The 18,194-nt window shown below is 33.0% G+C and overlaps 2 protein-coding genes across 15 annotated transcripts in view; one reads left to right on the top strand and one right to left on the bottom strand.

Moving 5' to 3' along the window:
• Positions 1-18,194, bottom strand: part of LOC129809790 (transcription initiation factor TFIID subunit 8) — a 139,107-nt gene that overhangs the window by 58,125 nt on the left and 62,788 nt on the right. The window contains exons 4-5 of one of the 3 annotated variants that reach the window (XR_008752675.1): positions 13,335-13,455; positions 12,974-13,264 (exon numbers count right to left, since the gene is read on the bottom strand). The gene's annotated coding sequence lies outside the window, so the exon portion shown is untranslated. Of the gene's footprint in view, positions 1-12,972; positions 13,456-18,194 lie in introns of those variants that run through there. The other 2 variants (XR_008752674.1, XM_055859881.1) reach the window with 2 other exon arrangements.
• Positions 1-18,194, top strand: part of LOC129809772 (protein trachealess) — a 205,704-nt gene that overhangs the window by 140,327 nt on the left and 47,183 nt on the right. For 5 of the 12 annotated variants that reach the window (XM_055859855.1, XM_055859850.1, XM_055859846.1 and 2 more), the window contains exon 1: positions 3,193-3,965. The exons of 4 other annotated variants lie outside the window; for them this stretch is intronic. In XM_055859855.1, coding sequence (XP_055715830.1) covers positions 3,730-3,965 — 236 coding nt within the window. In that variant the 5' untranslated portion in view covers positions 3,193-3,729. Of the gene's footprint in view, positions 1-3,165; positions 3,966-18,194 lie in introns of those variants that run through there. 3 more of the 12 variants (XM_055859853.1, XM_055859852.1, XM_055859848.1) reach the window with 2 other exon arrangements.

The following is an 18,194-nucleotide window of genomic DNA, read 5'->3' as shown; positions in this document are numbered from 1 at the left end:
TTTATCAAGAAAAAAGCCATGTCCACCTTGTACACCTTGTACCGGCGAATTGTCAAACTTTTAACACTATGTCCAACTTGTATCACTTTACCCTAGTAGTACAAACTTTGCTTTTTGCATGAAAATTTCACTTAATTTAAAGTTCTGAATTTAGTACTACTCATAATAATTTTTGCCAATCAAATGTAATTTTTTACTGTTCACCTGTAAGTGTCATTCAAAAAATTATTTTAATTTGAATTAATTTAATTCGGAATTAAATAAAAATTGGAATTTTGTGTTTATGAAATGCCTAAAGGATAGCAACACAAGTTCACAAGCAAACAAACCCCATCAATTATTTAGTACGATATTGATCATATGATTTAGTACATAATTGTGTTGGTTTTTAACAAATTTTAGTATATAACCCTCTACTAAACGCGATATGTACAAAAAAAGATTTGTTTGATTTAGTTTGTCTATTTAGTTTTTATAAAGTTACAGGGGTGCATATAATTAATAATAAAATTAGATAAATTGTTAAATTGTAAAGAAGGATTAAATATATTAGTACCTAGGATGATTAACTAACGGATGGAGCAATTTAATTCACAAATGGTATATTTTTCTTTAATTCTTTATAATTTTTAAGCTTTAGATCCCACAAAAATAAATAAAACACGAAATGGTAGCCACATATACAGAGAATATATTTTTATTAAATTTAAAATTTTACTGGTGTTACAGATAGAAAATTTGTTAGAAAAATTCAAAAAAATTGCTAATTTTACGTCTTTTTCATAAAGGTGTTAGGAACTATTATCCTCGTGCAATCAATATAAATTTTGTGCTAAAAATATAACATTAGATACTCTTTCATTTGGTAAAAGTTTCAAAATGATTGCATATGGTTTTATACCAAAACCAAAAAAACTACTTAAGAAAAAATATACCACATTTTTGTACGGAAAATGTATGAGAATGCTCTTCCCTGGTTAGTACAGACTTCTGTACTTATTTGAACATTACAGTACATTTTAAACTATTTTCATTTACTGAAAAATTATCCAAATAAATCAAAAAGCCCAGAAAAAATGAGTAACCTTCAGTAAACAAATCTGTGCTAAACGTAATGAAATATTGCCATTATATGAATTTAATTTATTAAAATATTAAATTTACTAGGCAAAATAAATTAAAATTTAATAGAATTTTATGCTAAATCCGAAATTAAAACCATTTCAAATTAATTTTATTTCTTTAAATCGTCACCAGAAGTAATCGAGGGGTTCAGTAATACATTTTAGTACACAGATCTGTACTACACGTAATATTCTTGTATTTAGATTTAAAGTTTTAACGCGTTGAAAGGTAGGTTTATAACAAAAAAAATCATAATATAATATCAAAACAATAAATAAGAATTACCGAATTTATTAAATAACTATATAACGAAAAAATAATAACGAAAAATTAAATAATTTAGAACACAATTCCGCAGTAGCTAAAATTTTAAGACACATTCAAAATCCAAATTTTATGAATAACAGTATATTATCGAAACCAATCATTTCACAGCTAATTAATCTTTTGAAAATAAATAGGTTATTTATCAGGAAATTATTGTTTATTTTTTTAAAAATAAATTTAGGAAATTTCTGAATTTTACTTCATCCATTGAATTGATAAGCTAAACAAATCAAAAGGTTCAATATGAAACGAATAGCCTTTAGTACAGAAATCTGTACTAAATACTAAATCCGTAATTGTATATTATTGAAGAATTAAAATAATTCTCAAATACTAAATTCAAAACAAATGTAAGAGTTGTTTAAAAAATATATATAATTTTGAACAGAATTCTGTACTAATCGTGTACTTATTTTTAAATTAATTGTGGCAGTTTTAAGAAGAGATAGAACAGCTAATAATTATAAATCACCCCCATTTAGAGAAATGCTAGAAGTGCTTTCTAAAGTTCCCACGACCTGTACGGAAGTGGCATTGCGTGCTAAATAGTCTGGAAAATGAGGGCGTGCTATTCCTCACGGGAATCCTCATATGGCTGGAAACCTGACCCTTCCTGCTGGCACGGGTCTGTCTGTGGTTGAACGTGTGGTCAGTGAACATGAAGGTATCTCTTAACTTTCCCCTGAAAAGGCATCGTCCCTTCACAAGTTGGTCAGCATGTATGAAGGTTCAATGGCCAGTACTTCCCACAAGATTATCATTCTGACCACTTCGTGATCATGGGTGTCCTTGGGCATCTCTTGGCCCATTTCAGTGTCTCTCTCTCGATGGCCACAAAACTTTTTGCCCCTCATGCCTTTCCAACAAACTATTGAGACGTGCGCTCATTGTTCAACGTGTTTGAAGAAAAACCTGCGATGGACTTTCTTCCCGCTCCCTTTGCTCAGAACTCCGCCAGACAAATCGACTGGGTGACCGACGTGTGGTGGCCAGAATTCACAAATTCTTCACGTACTTTGGCTACACACACACTCCGTCTATTTGTGCGGGAAAGTGCCATTTCATTCATAAATAAAAATCCGTGCAGTTGGGAATATGATTTTCACACACATACACGTTCTCCCAGATACGCGCCCATCGCAACCTCCCTTCTTTAGGCACCCATTTAAATTCGACCAGCATACGCAACTGCCAATATTCAGTCGAACGTGCTCCACCATCATCCCCCTGACGTCTGGTTGGGGATGGTTGTAAGGCTTGTGGATGCGTTCCTGAGATCTATACGAGTTAGGGTGCAAGCCTAGCCCTAGTACAAAAACACTTAGTCGTCCATTGTTGCCGTAAGCTATCCATCTCGGGGATCCCTATGGGGGAGCCCTATGTCCGGGATACCCATCCACCCACTCGCGAAAATCCCCAGCATGCCCTCTCTGTCTCTTATGCTCCTGGGTAGCAACTTGTTGATCGATTTTCCGTCGAGGCGTGGCATCATTTCGAAGCCAATCACGTACACATGAATCGGGAGTACGCGATACTATTCGTGGCCATCCAGCAGTCACGTCCCGCCCATTGGTGATGCTCGTCGGAGTTGCTTTAACCCAAGGAGTGTGGCTAGAGTTGAGGCGAGTTGGGTGCGAAAGAGATGGAGGACCACACTCAATCCGGCGCGTGATGCTGATTTCATATTCGGTCAGTGTACAACCATAGTAAGACTGGTACTCTATCCCATTTGAACAGTGACTCCTGTGACGCGCCTCACTTCGCACGTAGCTCTCTTTGGTCGTCGCCCTGGTTTTTCGTGCCAGTGTTATTCGGGGGGTAGGAAAGGAAACTGAAGAAAACCCGAAGTGGGGTGTGAGGGTGCCGGAAGAGGAAGTGTCTCCTGTGTTTTTGGGGAGGAGTGTGTGCTGCTCTGTTTTTCTTTTTTGTTCTGGATCAGCTGAGTGCGCCACTCAGTGGTTGTCCGTGTGAATCCCCGGTATTCTCCTGGCTCCTGTCGAAGACTCAAAGCTCAAAGGGTGTGAGCCAAGGCGCGTGTGGTGTCTGACAAGGAGACGACGTGAGCACCCCAGTGGACTTGTACGTGTTCCATGCGCGCGTGATTCCAAAGACGAAAGACACCCCTCCCGACTTTTCGGGCTAACACACAAAAAAAATATATATCACATAAGACTTTGACCAAGTTAAACCCACGCCCTCAAGTGACTATCCGAAAGTGTGTCAATTAGCGTGTCTGGTGTCAATTCCAAACACCATCTGAGCATCCTCATCAGGACAATGCTACCCTACCAGGCTGTGGCGATGGATTATGGAGGATACCAGAGGCAGGCGCCGGGTGGTGTTCCCGGTAGCCCGATGGGCATGGGTGCCATCGGGATGAGCATGGCTGGACCGTCCTTCACACACTCCTGGTTGGTACCGACTCAGGAACTGTGTGCTGTACCCTACAAACAGTTGCCCAATCAACACCCCAACTCGGCGATTCACTCCAATCAGCAGATAATCGAACCTGGGCACGTTGTCATGCTTCTTCAACCCTGAGTTTCTTTTTTTTATTTATTTATTTTCCTTTTCTTTACTCACTAATCCATTGTGTAAGCTAATCCTTTTCATGAGGCACGTTTTTGAGGGCACTGATACTGGAATGTCTGGATTTTCTTGTAAAGTCTTGTAAGGGGGTTTGCAATATACGGAAATCACGTACGATAGAGATTTGTAATTAAACACGAATCATATTTTTTTCAGATTAACTCAATAAATTTTTCTTTTAAAAACAAATATTTAAGAGATTTATTTATTATTCAAGCTCAAAAGTCAGGTCTACGAATTCGGAAAAAGACTTTTAGATAAATCTTATAGTGCTTTGAAGATTGTTGATAATCTCTTGTGAGGTACTTAGGGTAAATGTGCCAAATTCTGGCCAGCTTGCAATTCCGGCCACCTTTTTTGTTCCTCGAATTTCCAGGAAAAATGTAGCTTCGACAAACGAGATGACGTGAAAAAGACATTGAAAGAATTCCCGAAGGGCAAAGAACTATGAGAATGAAGGTGGCCGAAATAGGACACCAAAGCTATGTCTATATTTTTATTCATTTTAAAATGTATTAAGAATGATTTTAGAGTAAATAAAGACGATAAACGGTTTACAAGATTCCAAGCAACACTGCTTAAGAAGGAATAAAAAAATCAATTTTTTGTTAAAAATATTACATTTCAAACTTGAGACTTTGGCGCTTGCATGCAATTATGCCGAAATTTGGCACACTTACCCAATAGTTAAAAATTATCTTCGAAAGCTTTAAGTTTAGCACTATGCTTTACATTCTAAAATTTTAACATATGCGATTTGGCTTTATAAATTTTGAATCATTATTTAATATTATTCATTTATTTATGTTCCAAACCACTGACCGTCAAATTTTTGTAGCATTTGAAAAGCTTAAGTTTTAGACATTGAAGTGTTTCCATATTCAATCTGAATTTTTCAATCATTTTTAATTTTAGTTATTTATTGAACTACTGTTTAATCGGATACAAACTTTAGTATATAATTATTTTTATTAATTTTCCATCAAAAATAAAATCTTTGGTTAATATTGCGGGGTCATATAAAATGTCTCAGCTGACCAGTAGGGGAATTCTGTAAAAATATGACATTGTCATATGACAAATTTTGAATTTTTATGAAGTAAATTCGTGAAAACTATTTGAAAATGTGATTGATATTAATTACTGTGGATTTTACAGAACTCCTTGCAATAGCAATTTGCTGCTCATTGGTTTTTAATGTGATCCTTACTCTCGAATTCACCACGACAATTTGTCATATGACATTGTCATATCGTTACAGAATTCCTAAACAGGAACTAGTTGACTTCTTGAACTGCCAATCTAGTATATATTTGCGTAGATAAAAGGTAAAAAAAACGATAAGTCAGAAAAAACTAGAATAGATCCAAAATAGATCCTGAAAGAATTATTAGTCCACTGGTGTGTGTCTTGGCTTATCGGCTGTTAAATTCTGACATTGAAGTGTTTCCTTATATTGTCTATAAAGAATTATTTTTAATAAATAACTTTTCGGTATATTAAACATTAAATATTAAATAATTACTTTAAAGGAAATATTTACTATAAATAAAGTTTCAAAGTTTTCTTTAAAAGTTTGAAATTTTAAAGTATTTTTTATTAACAGTTGAACTAATCCGGAGTAACTTTGTATTTTTCGTTGAATTGTCTGTCTTTATAGAACATATTTGTGAAGAAAACCAATATTAAAAAGTAAATAATTTTAAAAAATCGAGTGCATAAAAATTTCTACATATAAGAAGATATTGAAAAGGTTAACTGCTAGTTGGTAAGTGTCTTGGCTTATAACTTTTTTAATGCACTTTTTCAAAAAAGATTTGTTTGTACCAATTAAGTCTGATAGAAAATTCAGTATTAACTGCTCTTTTTCAAGTGCAAAGAATGTTCTAAGTCTAAGGCATTCCAGCAAAGTTATCGTAATTTTTCAATGCGAATTGGTTTGTGTCTTGGCTTAAATTTTTGGTTGTAAGGATCTAGAATGGGTTTGAAGATAAGTTAAAAAACGGCTTTGCATTATTTTAACAGAAATGATAATATTATTTCTATTATTGTTAAATAAATAAAGTTTGTAATTGAAATAAATACAGTGCCCGCTCTCTAATCCGGATCGGCGTAATCCGGATGAGTTATCGACAGTTACATTTTAAATAATTTTGAGGTCATGCATGTGTGTGTTCAGCAATGAAAATGAATTATCCTGTGATGTTTTTGTTTAATAAATGAAGTATAATAGCATAGAATTCTCTAATTATGTCTTCTTAATCTTCTTTAAAACTTTTATACTAATTCTACAAAAAACATATTGTATTATAAATATTTTCGAGACGTTGAACAAATTTAAAAATTCCATCCGGATTACGAAGCGGACATCTATCATATTGTCTCCCAATCATTCGGATAACGAAGCGGACACTGTACTATACATAAATGATTAACTCTTAAAGGATGAGCAAAAAATTGAGGGGGAGGTCAGAAAAACCACCTTTTCTGACTTTTTAGAGGAGAACATAACTTTAGAAGGCTGTAGGATTTTTTTAGGACACCGGTGTTCAAATCGTTTTTAAAGGCTTCAACTACAAACCTATTAATTTTCTTTTTTTTTTTGTTCCCCCCTTACCCCTTTGTAGGTCTAAAGCCCTTGGGCCTATTATGACCAAGAACCACTCCTAAAATGCTAAAATGCTAAATAAATAAATAACAAATAACAAACAACACAAATGAATTACAATTCTCCTTATAAAATTAACTCACACACATTTAAGGCTGTCTCTCTATTAATTTTCTATTAAGCTGCCTTTCGGCTTATCCTCAAGTCCGTGTATGGCCAAATGGCCTAGACACATTTACGACTTAAGCCGAGAGACAGCTTAACGTAATTATAATCAAAATAATGATCAGATTACATTTCCATCAGTTTTCTGACTAATCCGTCTCTCGGCTTAGGCCAAAAAATGGCTTAGTTGGTGATAAGCTGATTGGAATATAGTCAAATAATTATTTTGATTATCTCCTACACACACTTACGACTTAAGCCGAGAGACGACTTAGTGGAAAATGATAGAAATGCACTTTAACCATTATTTCTATTATAATTACGCTAAGCCGTCTCTCGGCTAATCCTCAAGTCTGTTACGGCCCTTATACTTACGTTAAGCCATTTTTCGGCTTAAGCTGTAAAAGTATCTAGGGCATAACAGTCAATGTGCTTTCAAACTGATTAACTCTGACTTCAATGTAGTTTCTTGCTGTTCAGAAATCAGAAAACATTAAGAAAATGAAGTTTATTCTTCATTTTGAAACCTACATTATACAGGCTTCAGGCCTGCCCTAAGGTTTAGCTCCATGACTTAAATACTATAGTTTTAATAAAGACGAGTTTTTTTTTTTGGCAAAATTTCGACTTAGAATGGTTGAGTAAAAATAATTAATTCTTTAGACTGTTAGAATTCAATGCTCTTATTTATTATCAGAAATTGGGAATCTTTGTGAATGAGAATAAACCCTAAACCTAAAAATTATCTTAGATGATCCTATTCTTAAGGTTTATTCTATACTTTTGAGAATATTTCACCAAAAACTGCAAATTTAAAATCATTCATCTTTAAAATTTAGTAAGATCACTATTATTTGTAGATATCAGAAATATTCAAGAATGGATTTAAACCCACGGACTGCAGGCCACATAAGTTTATTTTCAAAGACCTAACAGTTAGAATTGACAGACCTGTTAGCATTCCCAAAACAAAATCATTTTTCCGGCGCTTTAATTTTGATAAAATCAATTTTTACGGATGAAACTTAAGAACAGAAACAGAAATAAAAGATCAGTTTTGCTTCAGAGAAGTGCCTTTGCGCATGATTGTCTTAAACAATTAATAAATCAAATGTGTTCTGATGAGACAAAATTGAGCCATCACTAGACCATTGTCTCAGGAGAAATGCACCAATCTTTCTATAGTCCATCAAGCGTAACCCGATGGTTCATCTTCCTAAAACCTCTGGCATGGGAATTTTCACCGTGAGATTCCCATGGAGATGAGCTTGAGTGTAAAGAAATTGGTAGCAACTCTATCAGAAAATTCACTTAAGCGTAACCCTGTCGAAAGGCACCAATTTCCAAGTCACATGGGAAAAATTATTCGTGAAATTGGCGGATAAAGTGAAAAGAGGAGAAATTCCTGTGGTTCTTTACAAATTTTTCCCTTTGTCTTTATGTTCACCATTGAAGCATAAAGAGCCACACCAATTTCTGCAGGAATTAATTTAGAGATATTAAATATTGGTGATTTCTTTTTGGCAATTCTTGGGGCTATTGAAGGTCCTTCAAGTGTACCAATAATCTCTTTAGCAGATAAACATCCCATTTGGCAGTAGAAAAAATAAAAGTAGCGTGTGGACAAGTCTGGAAAAACTACTTAAGAGCACTTTGAATGCATCCAGAGAACTGGGGACAAATAGGAGATTTCAATAACGCACTGAGGTCCTTTCCTAAGGCTGTGTTTTTTTTTACCATCCCCAACCCCATGAAAACATTTTTTCTGGCCTTAGGGAAGTGATTCTGCTTTTTTTTGCTGGACTCCCTCAATAAACACCCAACGGAAACTCTGAGCATAGCGATATAAAAAGGCATGGTCAGTCTCGAGGGACTCACAAAGTCTCAAAGTGAAAGGACAAAACATATGGGAAAGTACCTCATAAATTTATCGAGGTGACAATGAAGAGAATTTTAAATCTTGCACCAAAAATAGTCTTTTTTTAGTGCTTTTATTTCTGTGATTTTAAACTCAGATAGAGAAGTATTTTATTGGCAAAATAGGCATCAAATCCTAAATTGAAGTTTGTCTTTGACTCAATCACCCCTTTTGCTAAAACTCTAAATTCAGGAACTAAAATAGGGCTTTCTATCACTCTGTCTGTGCGAAAATTCCCATCAATTTCCAAGGATATTAATTCCTTGATATTAATCAGACCAAATGTGTGGAAATGCATCAAAAGAAATCACTTCTAATTGACTGATTTTCAGCACGAAATTCCTCTTTAACCGTGTGATGTTGACAAAATACCTCAACAAGGAATTACTTATTGTTAAAAATTTCTTCCTGACATTTTTTTGTTGTCCTCTGAATCTTCAGGGACAATATTGATGACAGTCATTTACTGTGAATTCGAAGATCTTCCCCAGAAATTATTCCCGAAAAATCTAAGGGGATTTATTGAACTGAGGCGGAAACAATTTCTTTATTATTTTTTTTGTCACTAATTGACGAAAGGTGCAACAAGAGTGAAAATGAGATTAAATCCCTCTTGCAAGATCCACTTTTCATTTATCAAGAGAAATGATCCAATTTTAACCCAAACTTCCTCATGAATGGATCGTTATTTTCATTTTCACTCGAACCTGTCCCGCGGAATGTGAACTTTTCACTCTAAGAATTTTTCAATAAAACCATGTCTAAGTAACGAGAAACATGTTTACCCAAATCATGTTTTTTTCAACACCTATATATAGCACCTCAATCCATTCATAAGACGAGAAGAATGAATTAAATTGGGAAGATGTGGTGGAACAAGAAAAAAGGCCTCAGAACCGCGAAGTGGCGCAATTTTGAGAACAGAGTAGAATGAGTATCGGTTTCCTAGCTTAACCCTTTAAATCCTACAATCTCAAAAGAATAAAAACATTTTCGGAAAAGTATGTTGAGCAATAAATAATAGAAAATTGATCTTAACCTACTTTAGTTTTTACTTGTAGATTTTGATACTCCGAAAAGTTTAAAATGAACTTTTCGGGATTGATTTTGAACTCTGAAATCAGTCTGGTTAATTATCTGTACTTATCAAATTTGATTATACTGACCTTCTTAAGGGATTATGTTCTGGTCACATCTACAACTTGAGCCGAGTTAATGCCTAACGTAATTATAATCAGAAACTACGTTCTAATCAGTTTCCTAATAAGCCGTCTCATCTTGCCTTAATCAGTAAGGGCCTTGACAGACCTGAGGTTTAGCCGAGAGATGGCTTAGCGTAATTATATTAGAAATAATGATCAAAACACATTTCCATCATTTTCCACTAAGTCGTCTCTCGGCTTAAGTCGTAAGTGTGTCTAGGGTATAAGTCTGTCTAAAAAACTATTTCAAGATCATGAATATATAAAAGTATAAGAGTAACACTTTAACTATATTTTCTGCAATTTTTATTTAAAAATTTTAAAAATTCAGCCGTTGGGACTTAATTTTCGAATATCTTTAAAAAAAAGGGGTGGCTAAGCGTCCCAGATTTTGCAAAGAGATAGAACTCGTGACTTAGATGCTATCTCTCAAAAGTACTTTCGCATCATATACTCTTTACCGGTTCTGAACCGATTTGACCTGATTCATAAATCACTCAATGAATCCCAAAAAATTGTTTTAAGAGAAATAAAATTGATTTTCGGACAAAAATTACTTATCGGTTCATAAACGGTTCACTATCGGTTTACAAACGATTTTAACCGATTTATAAATCACTCAAAATATATCCCAAAATAATTCTCAGAGGTAATTTAATAGAATATCGTATAAAAATTAGTTATCGGTTATGAACTGGTTCATTATCGGTTTTGTCAAACATTCCAATACCTTTCCAATTAGCCCAAACATGATCCCATTCGCATGATAATTGCGCTCTAAAGAGCCTTTTTTTAATCTGTGACTTTTAAAAATCGTTATTAGGAATGATTCAACAGTATTTTCACACATGGTTAATTGTTATCTAAAGTTAAAAAAAAATATTTCCATTTAGCAAAATAGTTAAGTTCGTACTTGAACGAAAGATTTCTTATTTGCTTAAATACAACTTATTTTACAAGACTTAGGCAAGTTTTATGGCCATTTTTTTTCAAAATTCGTCGTTCAAGAACGGACTTTACCCTAAATTTACTAAAATGACGCACTTTGGTTTTTGACTTCAGATGAATTTACTGTAACTGAGTAATTGTGACTACGGCTAGTAAGTTTTTCGATAAAGATTTTCGAAAATTAAGCCCCAACGGCTGAATTTTAAAAAATTTAAAACAAAAATCTCAGAAAATATAGTTTAAATAATGTACTTTTATGTGATTAAGTACTAATTTTTTTTATTCTATTGACAAAATAGATAAAATATATATTTTTTAGTCTTTCTGACCAATGTAAGTCCTTATAAAAGTGCTGCCAAGTCTTCTGCAGTTCTTTTAATTGACATTATCAAACTTTTTTTTCAAAATTTTGTGTGCCACCGTAGAAATTTTTATTTTTCCTTAAGTTTAAAATTTTTAAATCTTTGCAGGCTTCGCAATAGTAAAGTCTGCATTCACACAAAATTAGTAAAAAATGTAAAAACTAAAATTTTTAACGCAATTGAACCAGTAGGAAAACATTTTTTTATAAATGAAAATTTTCAAATTTTTATTTCTTTCAAAATATGTCTTTTTAGAATTTTCAAAAGAAATCAAATACACATTAGGTATTCTTCCTGATTATTTTTTGCAATAAATTATGTTTTAAATTTTTTATTTAAATAGTGATTTTGAGATATTTTCTTACAAATAAAAAGTGTATATTTTTGAAGGAACAACAAGTTTTAAAAAATAAAAATCTCACATATTACAAATTCTGAAATTTTTATCAATAATTTTGTCAGTTCCGATTTTAATGACTCGTTAAGTAGGTTCTTCAAAATATTTTCTTTTTATATTCAAAATTCATTTTTGAACACTTGTGGTTAAATAAAATTAATTTCAAATCCTGGCTAATACAGAATTAATTAGTTAGAGAGAGGTGGGGTTATTTTGAGCTGTGGGGCTATATTGATATACGATTTCTTCACATATTTAGAAAGAAAGTTGGGCCTTATGGCTCCGGCACACCTTTTAGATCAAGAAAATTTCATGAAGTCGAATTTCGGATCCCTTTCTTTCTCACATGTTTTGCATATGACTATCGCATTCTCTTGCACTCTTCTTCTTCTCTTAGACATCACTCCAAATTCAATTTAGCTCAATTAAATTTGCTATGCGAAAGAAAGAGATAGTCATATGCAAAACATGTGAGAAAGAAAGGGTTTCGAATTTCGCGAATTTCGACTTCATGAAATTTTTCTAATCTAAAAGGTGTGCCGGGGCCATTATAATTTATTTTAATTAGTTTCACAATTTTTTTTGTAGAGTTAAATTAGATTACGTTAAAAGCCAGTTTCCTTTAAAAATATGCAAAAAAATCGTATATCAATGTAGCCCCACAGCTTAAAGTAGCGCCAACTTTCCCTAACCTAATTTCTTTATGAAAGATTTATAAAAAATGTAAAATTTAATAAATCCGAGTACAGCTTTAAATTCAAAGAAAGACGTTTTCTCTACATGCAAGAAGTTTTGGAATCTAGAACAAAATTTGCTTGCACTTTATACATATTATTTTCAAAAACAAAATTTACCGAATAATGAAAGAGAATTTGTCAAGTTATTCTAACAGGATTCCAAAAATAAAAAAATCTGTTTTTCTAATAAAAATTTTATCAAAATTTGGATTTTAGATAAATTTCTCATTACTTAGAAATTTTTTTCTTTTTATAAAACGTAAACAAAACGTTTTCAGACCACTTTAAATATGAAATTTATTGAATTTATCACTTTAGAATTAACACAGAAAAGCAAAGGTAAGATTTTGTCAATGCAATTACTGAAAATAGAATTTTGAGAATTTTTGTTTCTTATTGTTTAGAATTAAAATACATTTAATGCATTTTTTATTCTTCCAAACAAAATGGTTATAATTTATATATTGTTAAATTTTCCATAACATCTGTACAGTCTATCTGTGTAAAATTTAAGTGAATTTCTCTATTCAAATACACCTTGATTTAAAGGGTTTCCGCCAAAAATTGAGAATGATAAAAAGAATTATTGTAAATGTCAAAGGGTTAAAATTGCTTGGGAATCACTTCACCTAATCTTCAATCTATAAATCCTATAAATCAGAGCTTGAGAAACTTGAATCAGAAACGGTTTACGATGAAAATGAATTTCACATTCATTCGATATCATCACATACCGCAGTAATAATCGACCAAATCATTGGGGGAGCGACAAGGGGACCCCACAAAAAAGGGTGCTACTTGATCAAGTTTTGAGATTGAGCAACGTCATCGATCAACGGGCCGTGAAATTAGATCAGAACGTCTGGAATCCCAAAAAGATCACCAACTTTAGAAGCCAATGATTTGAATTAATTACTGGGCACAAATCTTCAACTCCCTTTTTTCATGCCTCCTACCTTAAAACTTTATGCAATCCCCAGCTACTGGATACAAATCTTCCATCCACCAAGTTGATTTGCCACCTCGAAGTGTTGAGTCATGTTTCATTTTGATCAACGAGACACGGAGAATCTACACCTGAAATGAAATAAATCACCATTAATTGAGCGTGGTGGCGATGGCAAGAAACTTGATGAAATAGCACACCCGAAGAACACAATATTTTCTGATTATTGTGCTTATTGCAAAAATGACAGAGATCCGCCAGAGCATAATTATTCATAAGGCTCACATTTGCCCATTCAAACCCCTCAATTTGCTGAGGGATACTTCTATGCCCGCTTATTAACACCATTAAGTATTTATTGGGATCGCACTTGGGAATTTATTAACTTGTCCCAGGAGAATCACCAGCGATACGCCTAATTAAAAGGAGCTCCGGGAGCATCCCAGCTTTCCTCCCCTTTTGCAAAACTGGTGGATTTTCTTTCGTGATAATTGAACACAATTTTCCACCCTTGGATGTTGACAAAATCTTCCAAAGAACAACAGGAAAGATAAATTACACTGTTTTTCCTAGGACAAAAACTTGGGGAAGAATTGAAATTCTAAAGACTGACTTGATTTAGTGATTTTTTAAAACGTTCAGTCGATCTTGTTAAATTGGATGTGGAAAAATTTACAAAGAATCTTATCTTTTTATTTAACTACAAATATTTAAATTTAAAAATTTGTTAAATACTTTTTCTGATTTCTCTGCAAATATAATAAATATTCTAAGACTTCACCTGAAAAATATAGTATCGACTACGCTTACAAATACGAATAGTATTAAAAAAAAGTCACACTATCTTTCAAAATTAATTTTTAGGGAACGATGGAACAGTTTATCGTGTACATAACTTAAGGGACTATAAATTTTAAAACTTACCGTAAGTTCCGGTGACTTTAAGACCATCCTGTTCGTAAATTTTTCTTTACTTCTAGAACTTATTAATGGTCTTTACCAATCCAATCTACCATGTCCGATCGGTGAAAACCGTTCTTGAACATTGGAATTAAAGAAAAGCTTACGAACAAGAGGGGATCAAAGTCACCCGCACTTACAGTATTAATTTAAATTCTGGAATTGTGCTATGTATATTCAGATAGACAATAACCTAGTGAAAAAATCATAACTACTTATGTTGACTACACTCTATATTAATTTGACAAAAGGATTGAAAAATTGTTAGATCAGATTTTTAAAAATCTGACCTAAATATTGATCTACGAGATACAGGTCGGTCACAAAGCTTTCATACAGTTTTCATACCAATTTTTCGGTTTGAATTTACGGATAATGGATGGTTATGGATTTTAGATAGTTAAGCATAATTGTCCTTTTTAGATAGTTTTCAATATGTGTTTTCATGTTTTTATTGACTGAGAGTTCTTAAATAACGATTCCAGTCACAATCCCAAAAACCAAAATCCTGTAAACGGAATTCCGAACGCTAAAATCCCGAAAAGGCCAAAATCCTAAATAATTAAAATCGCTTCTTCTGCGATTGCATCCGTGCTTTTTGTGAGCAAGGAGAAATTTTCTGTGTTCTTGGAAATTATTCCACACATTATCTTCTGTATAATTTCACACCGTTCAGGATTTTAATCAGTCGGGGATTTCGGTTTTTCGAGATTTTGTTTTTCTAAATTTCGGCCCTTTTGGAATTTTGGATTTTCGAATTTTTGACTCATTCTGGATTTCGACTCATTCAGGATTTTTTAACTTCGGATTTTTTGTACTCCCGAATTTTGACTTTCGGAATTTTGGTTTTTCGGAATTTTGCATTCGCGATTTTGGCCAGCACTGCTTGATAAATCTTTAAGAATCGTGAAATCCCAAATTTTGTAATCCTGTAAAAAAATGAAATTCAAAAAAATACCATTCTATTAATATCATACATTATTTTTTGCATAGGATTTATAAGCATTTCGTAAGTTCCTAATAGAAATTCACAAACATTTACGGGCAATTTTATCAAATAATATTTTTCTGTGTTTATGAAACTTCCCATTTGTGAATTTGTTCCATTTAAGAATTGACAATTTGAAAACATATGGCACAGTTTCTAAATTGATTTATAATCAGAAAATAATATTATTTTCTGAAACTATTTCTGCTTAAAACTGCCCTGTCTTCCACTATCATGAGGAATTCAATTCATTTAGCCATGATCTTAAACCTACAATTTCAGTAAATCTTCAATAGACAAAAGAAAGCTTCCAGTTAGCAACTTTACTATTTTTCACAGATCCCCTTGGCCACAATGGCTGTTTTTTTCCTAATGATTTTCAAAAGAGAAACCACACCAGACACAATACCCAAGAAGTGATCATTTTCTTTTCTTTTTTCATGTCACTCAAAAAAACAAAAATGAGCCAAAGACAAGAAAAAAGACAATGAAATATTATTATTTCCACTATTTTTATTTATATGGTCTACACTTGAGAAAAGTGGCTGCAAAAAGCACCACAAAGTGCGGTTTTTGGACTCTTTCATCACTTCTTTTTCTACCTAAAGTGGACAGAAAATTTGTTTTCAGCAGATTAAAATCAGTTGCGGCACATTTTTTTTAAACATCGCCTTTTCCCCCATCTCAGACTTTTTTTTAGAAATTTCTACGGTGTGTCTCAGCAAATTTCACATTTTTATAGAAAAAAAATCTCGTTGGGTACTTCTCAATTAAATTGCCAATTAGGAACTTGATGGTTCTTGGTGGGATCGTGAGGAGTTGAGTGAAAATTTCATTCATATTTTGCAAATGTCCCAAAGTTGGATTCACGGTACTGAACTTGCTCATTCATCAACTGGGCAGACTCTCATTTTATCGCAACAATCATCTCAAGCGGTTTCTTTAAAGATATCATGAGCTTTTGGACTTTCTTGTTCTTCCGCCTCGAAAAAAAAGAACGACATATATATGAATGACAATTGAATGCGTCATCGTACGATCTCGCTGAAAGACATAAGAAATTAATTATTTTATATGAGTCACTTTTTCCCGCCATTTCATTCTGATTTTGAGCTGGATTTCACATTTAGGAAACCTTAAATTCGTTTGAATTTCACCGACAAATTGGGCTTAGAAAATGCGACTTGTTTGACAAAAGAAAAAGCACATGAAAATAGAAAAGCAGCTTTATTGAAAGAACTTTATAAAAACAATAGGAAAGAATGGGATTTCATAAGTTTTTTTTGTTTTGAGGAAAATAGATCAAGATGAAGAGAAAGCTATTGAAGGTGTTAAACATTTTTTGATCATTTGAATTAAACTGAATCAAAACAAATGCCTTATAAATTCTATTAGGCGAAAAACTTAATTGATTTTTTGTTCATAATATAATGCTATTTGTCCTGCTATTTATCTCCACAATTTTGAGTAAACGAAAGCTTATGGATTAACTTAAATATTTAGTGATACAATTTTAAACCTCTCTTTTCCGAGTTATGGTGCTATTACAATGAAAAATGGGCATGCTTTTTAGCACTTCACTGTTCTCATGCTGTTCTACATAATCGATTTTTCTTCATATTGGTTCATGCCATGACTGATTTGGTGGTTTAAGAATAGGACGAAGACTGGGGAAAATAGTCGAGACAGGAACCAATACAAAGAAAAGTCGATAATGCATAACAACATGAGAACAGTGAAGTGCTAAAAAGCATGCCCATTTTTCATTGGAATAGCGCCATAACTCGGAAATGAGGGGTTTAAAATTGTATCACTAAATATTTAAGTTAATCCATAAGCTTTCGTTTACTCAGTAAAGTACTAAAAAGTAAAGTACTAAGTAGTAAAGTACTAAAAAAACATGTTCATTTTTCATTGGAATAGCACTATTATTCTGAAATTAAAAGACTAAAGGATTCTTCATCTATTGTAATATTTTCAAATTTTCTCCATTCAAGGCTTTAAATATTCTCTGGATCGGCTTTAAAATAAAAAAAAAAACCTAAAGAAATGCGATACAGTAGTACCCCGCTATAGGCCATCGCTCTATAGTCCACAATTTATCGACCGTTGATTTCAAAACACTAATTTTAAGTTAGGTTATGTTTTTTAGTACGCGACATGCAATGTTGTCATAATTATTTTAATATTTATGGCAAACTTATTTTAGTAGTTGTGATAATTGTGATCCATAATGAAGAGAACGAGGACAAGTACCACAATCGCAAAGAAAGTGGAAGCCGTCGAGCAATTTCAATACTAAAAGTCTTTAATAATTTAAAAAAATGACATGGACTCTAGTGCGACCCAAGTGTCAAATCTGGAACCAAATATGGACTATAGCGAGGCTCTACTGTATTTCTATTTCAAGTTAAAGTTCTAAGTGAGGTAATTAGAAAACTTCTCTATTTTGTTTTTTTTTTACAGAATTTAAGAATTAAAAATTCCTCTCATTTACTAAAATTTAGGATATATACAAAATTTTAATCCGAAAACTTAAACACAAATCATCTATGCGTACTTTTCCTTTTATTTTGTAGCTTATACTAAAATGATAGTGATTCCTCTCCGAATGCAGGTAGTCTTACAGTAAACTCAGTCTTTCTTTCACGAAGAAATATAATTTAAAGCGGCTTCTCAAACAAATCTTTGTTCATAAAATGCCAATGATTTTTCTCCATCAATTCCACGAGAAACTCAATTGAAGATGAGTGGGAAGAATTTTCCCAAATGGAAATTTTAATTTGATATGGTGATGAAATTGATTACATTTGCGCACTTCTTCGTCATCATTTTCCATCGCCCATGGCCTTTAATAAAGGCCCCTGGGACCGGCCTGTGGGACCCATACGAACAGTTGCCCAGAGAGTGCGAAATTACAAA

Source organism: Phlebotomus papatasi, chromosome 1, assembly GCF_024763615.1.
Source record: "Phlebotomus papatasi isolate M1 chromosome 1, Ppap_2.1, whole genome shotgun sequence".
Taxonomy (NCBI): Eukaryota; Metazoa; Arthropoda; class Insecta; order Diptera; family Psychodidae; genus Phlebotomus; species Phlebotomus papatasi.
Note: the sequence above shows the minus strand (reverse complement) of the source record. Positions and strands in the feature narration are given on the sequence as shown.